Raw genomic sequence first — 10,468 nt, forward strand, 5'->3', positions numbered from 1 at the left:
CCTGGAGCATGTTGTGGTCGGTGTCCTCGTCCGCGTGGTAGCGGACGCCGCCGATCGAGGAGGACAGCAGGCTCATTTTCGCGACGATGGCCGCCGGCGGCTGCCGGTGCCGTCCGCGAGTTGTCCTCGATACAGTCGAGCGGCGCCGTGCGGGTCCGCGAACCGGCGCGGCGCGAGGGGCCGCTTGGCCCGTGCACTCGCGGAGCGATTGGCGCGCGCTCGCCGCACAGCCGCGGGCGAGCCAATCGACGCGCGGAGAACCTCGGGGAGTCGCGGGGCCTCAGGGATCTCGGAGAGCTCGCGAAAAGCCGCCGGCCATGGGCTGCCGACTCCGGAACGTCACTTTCTCTCGGCGGTGGTTATTCTCGATGGCCACCTGCGGCGGCGCGGCGCGGCGCGGCACGGCGCGGCACGGCGCGTCGACCGACCGATCGACGACGACTCTCCAGGATCGTCCGCGAGCGAGCTCCTCCTTCCCTCGTGCTCTCGTAGGTCCCCGCTATTCGGCCGCGAGATCCCCCGAGGAACCGGACCCGCGCGGCTCTCGCGCGTCGCACCACGTATCACCGACGAACGACGACGCGACGCTACCACACGGCTATTTGACAGCTCGCGACGCGGCCACTCCGGCGTTGTCACTCCGGCTTGACTGGCACCGCTGGCACTGCCCCGCCGAGCCGAGCGTCCGCGCCGCGTCCCCGCGCCGCCGTTTTAGCCGTGAAACACGACGGCGCATGACGCGCGGATCAATAACAGAGACCCGCCGGCGTCTGCGCTATTGCGTTGTTATCGCCACCCGCTTATGTTAAGATGGAAGAAACGAGAGACTTCGGACATCGGGGCCACCTGATGACCAAGTGGTGGCCGGCTGATTATCTTCGGGTCCAAATGCCCGCGTACGTAAATTTGACCGTAGGCGAGGACCTCCTGACTGGCCATGCGCAAATTTCAAGGAAGTGCGTAGACCATTCGCGCATTCCTCTCCCCCCTTTCTCTTCCTCATTCTCTTCCTCCTCCTTCTCTTTCTCCTTCTCCTCCTCCTCCTCTTCCTCCTCCTCCTCCTCTTCCTCCTCCTCCTCCTCTTCCTTCTCCTCCTCCTGCGGCGAAATTACGGCATTGATGCAACAAGAATCGTGTCCATCGCCGCGGTGCAGAGCGAGGTAAAAATGTAGGTGAACACGTTGCGCACGGTCGGTTTGTTTATTATTTCGTCGTGGCATAATTAACGACCGCGGCGAAAAGAATTCGCGGTGTTATCGCGTTACGCGTTGCGCGCAACTCGCCGCCGCTTCCGAATTATTCGGTAACACTTCGACTCGCGCAACGCGCGTAAAGCTATGATCAGATATCGGGGAAAGTCCCGATTATCATTGTTCGCGATGCTTCACACGACGCGCAATAAACGCCGCGTGTACATCGCGCGCGGATTGTATGATTTATAGGTCTTCGCATTCTTCTTCGCTCTCTCGCGCCATATATCGCATTGCATAATAACATATCGCTGTAACTGACTACCACAACTGTTGATTAACGGGAATCCGAAAACATTTCAGTTTTGAAAAATCTCCCTTATGTCTTACATTGCGTTTGCGTATATATATATATATATATATATATACGCGCGCGCGCGCGTGTGTGTGTGTGTGTGTGTGTGTATATGTACACGCTTCCTGTAACAAAACCGCTCGTTAATGTCAGCTGCATTTCATATACAGCAACATAATGACGCATATTTTTAAACTTTTGTTGTGTAAATGGAAATTTGCCCTTAAACATAATTCAAAAGATAGTTTCTCTTTATTTATTATCGTTGCTAATTTATTTTCGCCTTGCTTATTTGCAATTCAAAACAGCAGGAAATTATTCCGAGTTGAGTTTAATTTTTCTCTCCCCCCCCCCCTCTCATGAAAAATGTTTTCACCTTTCACAGTTGACCTTTCCTCCTGCATACAATCCGTTCTATATATCTTTCTTTTCTATCTCTTTTTTTATATACTATACATTATTTTGTAGAATATGTAATACATTAAATATGTTATTTCTTTATTATGAGATGTATTATATTTTTACTTAAAAATTATATTATTTATAACAATTAACGATATTGTTACTCAAAGTGTTAATAACAATAAAAGATTAGCCAAAAGAAAATAAGGAGCAAACAAGCTAATGCAAAAAAACAACTAAAAAATTATATTTTTGTAATACTAATAAAACGTGTCAAATTATTATTCCAGAATTAATTTTTTCGTCTGAATTTGTTCCATAGCGAGACGCTCGTAAAAAAAATAATAAATGTATTTTTTTTCATGTAACGTACATACACTGAAAAAATGATCTTGCAGTCATAGCGAAAATTATGTACATAGATATGAAAATTTAATTGAGATGAACAAATGATTAGTAAAGAGTGCGATTAGTGCGATAGTGCATATGTTTTTTTTTATATCTAATCAATATAGATGACAGAGGCAGAATTTAAATCTGAATGATATGTCAAACTTGGCAAGACTATCTCTCTATAGCGTCCAATCAGATAATAACTAAATCACACTCTTATAAAAGTGACAGCGTGACTTGATTATCTTGAGACCTAAATTTTTTTGCATATTGTCAAATATTATTATAAAAATATATATTTCAGACAGACAATTTTCAAGCAGATATAAAAAACAAATCAGAAAGAACATTATTCAATGGGCTAGATCTTAGAAGTTTAATAATATTTTTATTATTGAATTATTATATTTATAAAATCGAAACGATTACTTTATATCGTAAATCATGCGCTTATTTTTAACGGACTTGAAAACGCGGCATGTTAAAGCTAAAATCTTTAATAACTCGATGATTAAATTTATGAAAATCCATTACCCCCCCCCCTTTCCTTTCCCTGCCCTCCTTAATTACGGAAGATACAGAAAACATTTTGATTGCAACATTTGGAATTTTAGGACCAGCGAAACATCTTTCTTAGTGTATTAATTGTTTTGATTTTAACGCAAGACGAGACGAAGAGGGAAATAATTTCCGGGGCGGGTGTGTGCTGGGAATGACTTAGCAAATCGACACTTTTCATCGCGACATCGACAGCCATCGTTCGCATTTCCAGTCGGGTGGTATTCATTACGGCGCCGACGTCAGCACGTTGCACATTTTGCACGTGCGTTCATGCATACACGAGCGTGTCCGTTTCGACCGGATAATACACTCGGGAAGTAATTCACCTGTCCCGTTACGCTAAACGGGATTAACACGTCTTATTACGGACGCCGCGCGGACGTTACGCGCGACTTAATCCCCCGGGATTGTCTCACCCTTTTTCTCCCATCCTCGCTCGCGACTCCGCGACAGTTGTGGAAACTCCCCTAATCCTCTCCCCGGTGCGGTGCGTCGATCGGCTTTCGAGAGCGCGAACCAGGCGACAGGCGGCTGATAAATAAGGCCAAACCGGATATACCCTCGCGCTTCCGCACGCGAATAAATCGAAAGATCGACTTTCCAACTCGATAAGAAACGACGGGTCGTGAACGGGACGTATATAATTTTGTACGTTAACGGTATACGTCGCGCGGCCCGTACCTCGAGCCCGTTTAACAAGATAACCCGCGTGTTATCGCGGGCTCGTATCTGATGATTAACCGCGCGTCGTGTAAATAACTAGCGGCCGTCATCTCGCGACGCGCGATCGAAAAACCCGTCGCCGGTCCATTAACGCGAAGGACTCGGACTCGAGTCGTCGCGCCAGGCGTAATAGTTTAATTAATTATTCCTCTAGGGAAACCGGCTCCGGAGACCGATGCGCGGTGTCAAAGCAGCGTAATGCGTATTTATCGTCGGCGCCGTTAAAAAAAATTCGCAATGTCACGGTGATTCATCTTCATCGACGCGCTTCTCATCGGATCGCAGTTTTTCCGCCGAAGAAAGCGGATTTTTCATTATTTTGCTCTTTCTTTTCTTTTCTTCAATGCTGATGTATTACACCTTTTTTTTATTTACAATGAAAAAACTCTGAAAAAAATTACAGATTATTATTTTAGATTTATCGTATTTAAAAATAATATATATCGAGAAAAAGGTTTCTTTGAATTTAGCAATTCTATTTATTTGAATTTATTTAATTTATACAACATAATTTTATATTAAATATCATTTTGTTGAATTAAGATTTTTGTTATTTTGTTGTTAGAATATAATATACCGTGTTGTTTAATAGAAAAAACACTATTATTTAAAGAAAATAAAATTTATCTTTAAATTAAATAATACTTTGGCTAAATTAAATATTATTTCAATGAAAAAAAGAGATTCTTTAAGATTGTTGAAGTATATAGCAAAGAGCGTTTTTCAAACAAATATTTTATTTAAAATAAAGCTTATTATTTAAAAAAATCAAACAATCGAATTTGTTAAATTAATAATTGGTTTGTTTGGATTACTTAAAAAAAATTAATTTCTTTGATCCTAATCAAATTTATTAAATCGTTATTTCTTTCTGTGTATGAACAATTGTGGCAATTTAAAAACTGAATCAAAGATTATTTAAATATAAATGTGTTCTCTTTAATAGAAGTATAATTAAGAAATAATGACAAAAATCTTATAATCTTAATTTGTTTATATAAATACTTTAAGTATTGAAAATGATACAGAGATGCAAAATTTCATTGTGATGCAGAAATTAGTTACTCTGTAAATAAAAATTTAATTTTTATAGATTGCATCGCAATCAAATTTTACATAAATAATCTTGAATACTTAAAATATCTATATAAAAAAAAAATTGGGATTTTTGTCATTATTTCCTAATTACATTTTCCAAAACACACTTCTTCTTATTCATTTAAATAATTTTTCATCCAGATTCTAAACTGCCGCTAATCTTTTCGTATTATTTTTAATAATACTGCAATTTAGAACAGTCTATAAATTTTTTCATAATTCTTTCATAATAATTTTATATTATTTCTTATTTTTTGTATTTTCATGAATATAAAAATTATATAAAAACAAGTGTGACATATCCGCCACGTGCGCCAATTAACCGGGAGAAAGGCGAACTCGTCTAATTACGATCGGCCTCGGTAGGACAATCCGTAATTGCCGTGGAACACTCCGCCCATCGAGACTCCAAATTATTATCCTAGCCCAATTTCACCGGCGCGCACGAAATACCGACCGCTTCCGGTCGATCGGCGAGCGTGAAGCGAAGGATTGGGCTTCCAATCATCGTCGATAAGCGTATCTCGCGGATTTCGCGTTTCGTTTTCCACGGCTCAGGGGGGCGGAAAGCCGTAAGAGCACCGTAACCGATGTTTACCCCCGCTCGCCGGTTCTCTCCCTCGAGGTGATTGCACGTTGGTAATAATAATATCTACAATAGTAACGTGAGAAGGAGCCTCGGCTCGCTAGAGAAGACTCGAGAAGTTCCGAGGTCTCTCCTAATCCGTAAACGCGTCCCGCCTTATCGCATCTCTTGATGCCGATAATACGTATTAATGATATATAATCAGGACCGACGGACACAATGCGGGAGAGGAGGGAGAAGGGGGGGGGAAGGGAGGAACAGCTTCTCGCTTCTCGGCGAATCGAGCGTATCGTCCCTGACTCTCGCGATTATACACCTGTGGGATTCCTCTCGCCTTCGTTCTCCTCGTTTTCCTCGTCGGAGGAGGAGACGCCGAACCTCCCTCGCGAAAAGATATTCGGGGGAATTCACCGGCGCGCTTCCTGCTATTAGAAGAAATTACCATTCCGCGGCGCGCGGCGGAGCCGCGATTCCCGATTTCACCGCGATCTCTCAGGACCGGTGGACAATTAGGATTGCGATAGGAGGCGAAAGGAGCACAATGGAAGCGTCCCCTCTCCCTCCCTCCCTCCCTCCCCCCCCGCCCCTCCCCCGCTTATGAGAACCCGTCTTTCATCTGTCTCCGAAATTACACGTCTCCTGCGAAGCCGCGCGCGCGGATGCTGGCGCGCGGATACTCGATCAAAAGAGATACCGGTGATCGTTTTTTTTTTTTTTTTTTTTTTTCAGTTCGACTGGCATACGCTCTCGATCAATGATCAATAGAGAAAGAGCGAGAGACTCGAAGAGGAGGGGGGGGGGAGAGAGGAAGGGGAAGGAAAAGCGAAGGGTGAATTGCGTTTCCATTTCACCTTGCCGTTTTCCTCGCGCGTCGCAAGTGAATTATCTTACGGCGATTCCACGGCGAGAGTTCGCGGAAAAGTCGGCCTTCCGTTTCTGCGGTTAGAAAACGACCGCGGCGATTTCACACCGCCACCACCATCACCACCGTTGATGATCTTGATCCGACCTATCTCTATTCCACGTGGCCGCGAACTTTTACCCTCGCTCGTCTCACCTCTCGGCGACCTCTCGTGACCGATTGTGAGCTCGATCGCCGCGGGATACTTTTTTCTTCTCTTTTCCTCTCTTTCCGGTGAGAAGAGCATCGCGCTTCCAATTTGCCCGGAGAAAACCGCCGTTTCCGTTTCACCGTTATCGCAATCGCGATTGACGGCGCATGCAGCTGTGCGTCCGGATATTTTTTTCCTTTCCCCGGTGCCGCTCTTTTCGATCGGTATGCGAGACTAATCGACGTGGCGAGGCTACCTAACGATCCGTTGCGATCCGATACCGTAACGTTGCCGTTGTCGTTGTGTCGCCGCGTGGTTACGCTCGCACTCATTTATCAGACGTATTTATCTGCTCGCACGTATCGATACCTCATCTGGAGCATTCTCAATCGATCGCCGTCCCCGGTCGACGTTGTCCACGACGAAGAGAGGATAGAGGCTACGCGATCTGATTTCAACGAGTCTCACTTTTTACACAGAGAAAAATTACCCTTCAAGAGATTATATATTCTCATATATATATATATATATATATATATATATATATATATATATATATATAAGAATATTAAAATCTTTTTAAAAAAATTTGGATTTGAGTGAATTTGTATTGATGCAGGTATATTCTCATATATAAGCAAGAATATTATAATCTTTTTAGAAAAAATTCAGTCTTAATTTGACTGAATTTGTATTGATGCATAGATGTTCTCGTATATAAGTAAGAGTATTATAATTTTTATATTGAAGATATTTTTATATTTTTAGTCTTGACTCGTACAAAAGTAATTATCTTAACATCTCAAGATGTCAATACAGTCATCTGATTGGTTAATAATGACTTAAGACTGTATTTAAGATGATCCTAAATATAGATTCTAAATAGGGATCATCATAAGAATATCATCAAATTAAATATTTAAAAAAGATATATTTAGATTGTATTTAGAAATATATCTACATATCTACATATATTTTAAAATAATTAATTATTAAAATAATTAAAAATTAAAATTATTATAGATATATTTAGTTAGTTAGTTATATTTAGTTATTCACCTAAAACGTATATCTGTATCTGTTACCTAATTACATTTTTCTTAAATTTGTATCTAATTATTTACAAAAATGTCTCTTATCACACTGAAAATAATTATATAGGACATTGAAATTAGTTTATAAAAATTATTATTATAAAGATTATCAAAAATTTTATAAAATTATCATCATGCTTAGCATTCTATATATTTATATTGATGACGTAATAAAATTATTTTTAGATCTGGCCAAATTTTTAAATATTTCAGCAAAACTATTTTTTCTATGTGTTTGCGTTCAATCTAATTCACGTTCTATACGATTTATGTTTTTGTTTACCATGTTTTTGTTTTACAATCTATCTCATTTTATTTTTACCACAGATAAATCGTACTAGCAATTTAGCTGGCGCCTTATCTTTCGCACAAACATTTTTCATTCATGTTCTTAGTAATTATTTGAACTGTTATAAATCACTCTTGTGTATACATGTACTACAAATTTATTATTATTATCTAGAACAACCTCGGTCACTCCAATTTAATTAATCGGCAATTAATTCAATCGACAGTGTTTGCCGCAAATTTTCTAATTATATAAATTGCTGTTTCTAATACAATCAAGCAACAAAAAAATTTACCCACCTTAAAAAATGCTATAAGTGCCATTCGCCAAAGTTGATTGGAATTTGCATGAAATTACTTCCAGGGTTCTAGGCAGTTAGAAAGGAAGATATTTGAAATTCTTTCCTTTAAGGAAACATAATTTACACGATATCGATGGGAATCTCGAGGTCACAATCGCGAAAGTCACGATGTTTCACGACGTGTTTTTTCAGGCGAGACGCGTCTATGTTTGATTGTTCTCGTACCGTATGTATTTAATTCGAACAAAAAAACGCCACTTCATTAGAAAACAAACAGAATAGAACAATCCATCCCCGACCGTCTGTTCGGGTGTTTTGAGGCTCGAAGCATACTTGGAGCTGATTATTTTGCGATCGATTTTCTCATATCGTGAATTTCTATGTATTTTCCCGTCGATCCCTCGAGGATCTCTATGTATTTTAAGAAGAGGAATCTTCCCCTTCTTCAAGAAAAAAACTTCTGGATTTTACGATCCAGAACTGTGATACCCTATCCTAGTGAATTGGAAATCCATCGGAGACGTGAAGGAAAAGAAGAAAAAGAAAGAAATAGTTTACCCGAATCCTCCAGGAACCTTCAGAGTCATAATCATCCGCGAAAGGCAACACTCGATGGGAAAGTATTGACGACGCGCTCTATGGACTTGGATGAATCCGAAACGAGTCAAAGCTCTCGTTAACGGAGAAAAGTCGATCGCTGTCGTTCAATCTGCCAATTACGCGACTCGATAACGTCCGCAGTGCGAGAGAACTCGCCGAGCGCGAGTCACTCGTCGAATTCCGTTCGCGTTCCTCTCGCTCGTCAAGGGAAAAGTGGATTGCGCTGAGCGATATATCTCACGCATACAGTAATAAAACACGTACTCTATGCTTTTATTATCATGTCATCGGCATACCGTAAAGAATTTCTGACATTTTAGCCATCGATTTCACATAAATATTTTGACGACCCAAACAAAATTATCATTTTCCATATCTATATCTGGCCCAACAAAAGATTGTCCTTCCCGCGAGGAGGAAAAGAGCGATTCCGGTATAAAATTCCGCGAATAACGCGAGAGAAGCCTGAATTTCCACTTTCTCGCCGAACGAATGCCGACGATAAGCGGGTGGCGTAAACGGGCATCGCGGCACGTTTCGACCGCACAGCCCGTGCCTTTACGTAATGTACATGCCGGTGTGGTTGTCGATGAGGAAAGTGTGTAATCGAACGACGGTGTCCACGCGAACGGCGTTACGCGTCAGATTATAAGTACACGCGCGTAATAAACAAGACTTTGACCGGCGTGACGCGAGCATGCGCGTGGGTACACACGTGGGTTTCGAGATTTCGGACCTTTCCCAACACGTACATACGACACGTACATACGACACACGGGTCCCGAGACGTGAAGAGAGGGACGGATCTTTTCGCAGCGCGGCGCACCTTGACGACGTCGCAGCGAGAAGCGACGATCTTCCTCTATTAATCGAAAAGAAAGTTACCGCCAAGTCCCCGGCGGGCATTAACGGTCGACGTATCTGTGTTCGAAAAAAAAAATTTTATCCTTCGACTTTTAGCGACGGCTCTCGCAACAGACAGAGAGTCATCCGAGCCGCCCGAGACTCTTTCGAATCTCGGGAATCCTCGAAAGCAATTTTCGCGAACGTGGGACGGATGGTTGATTGGCTGGATGGATGATTGGACGGGATGCACGGAATCAATTTACTCGTCGGCAATCTCGTTAGCCCGAAATGTCACGAGGCGCTATCGCACTGTCACTTTCGTAACGAATGTCGTAACATTCGCAACTTCCCGTACGACGTTCCGATAACTATCCGTTTTTTCGCCGACAGTCTCGTCTTATTTTGAAACTTCGAGAGAATCCAAAATATTATTGATTGAACTAAAACACTGTTTTTTTTTTTTTTACCGTAGTGAGTCCAGTTATCGGTGTCGTGGCAGAGCGTGGCCCAGTCGTTCTCCAAATCCTGGGAAGTCGCCATGGCCGACACGGTGATGGTCCTCGATGTCGCCGGTCGCGAGGAATTGGCGAACGCGTCGACGTTCCACCTGTCGCGGCGGAATCCACGCCAAATTTCTCCCGTTGTTGAGTTTACCCCTGAGGAAAATCGGCCCCTAAGGAGGAGAATCCGCGCGGGAGTGGCGCGCGAAACGCGACAGACACGCACACGCGGGAGAGAGAGATCTACTCGGAGACTCGCGGAGACATCGACGCGATCGCAGGCAGCTTTATCGGTACACGAGCGACGCGAACGAAAGGACACGAGGCTGGAACACATGGGCGTTTCAAAGTAGTCGCTACACCCGATTCCACGCGCCTGCACGCGCACCTGTACGGACGGAACGGGGGGCTCCTTTCCATCTCCGTTTCTCTCCCGCACCCGCGGCCGATTTTCTCGTTGTTTATTTTTAACAGCGCT

General features: G+C 42.9%; 1 protein-coding gene across 2 annotated transcripts in view; it reads right to left on the reverse strand.

The window, feature by feature from the left end:
- The window catches only part of centrocortin (cerebellar degeneration-related protein 2-like), a 34,734-nt gene extending 24,615 nt beyond the window's left edge, over positions 1–10,119 (reverse strand). Inside the window, exon 1 of one of the 2 annotated variants that reach the window (XM_089083624.1) lies at positions 9,958–10,119. In XM_089083624.1, the coding sequence (XP_088939750.1) occupies positions 9,958–10,030 (73 nt within the window). In that variant the 5' untranslated portion in view covers positions 10,031–10,119. Of the gene's footprint in view, positions 695–9,957 lie in introns of those variants that run through there. The other variant, XM_089083625.1, reaches the window with a different exon arrangement.
- Positions 10,120–10,468: the final 349 nt, after the last annotated feature.

Source organism: Pogonomyrmex barbatus, unplaced genomic scaffold, assembly GCF_055798465.1.
Source record: "Pogonomyrmex barbatus isolate J1 unplaced genomic scaffold, ASM5579846v1 scaffold7, whole genome shotgun sequence".
NCBI classification, from domain to species: domain Eukaryota; kingdom Metazoa; phylum Arthropoda; class Insecta; order Hymenoptera; family Formicidae; genus Pogonomyrmex; species Pogonomyrmex barbatus.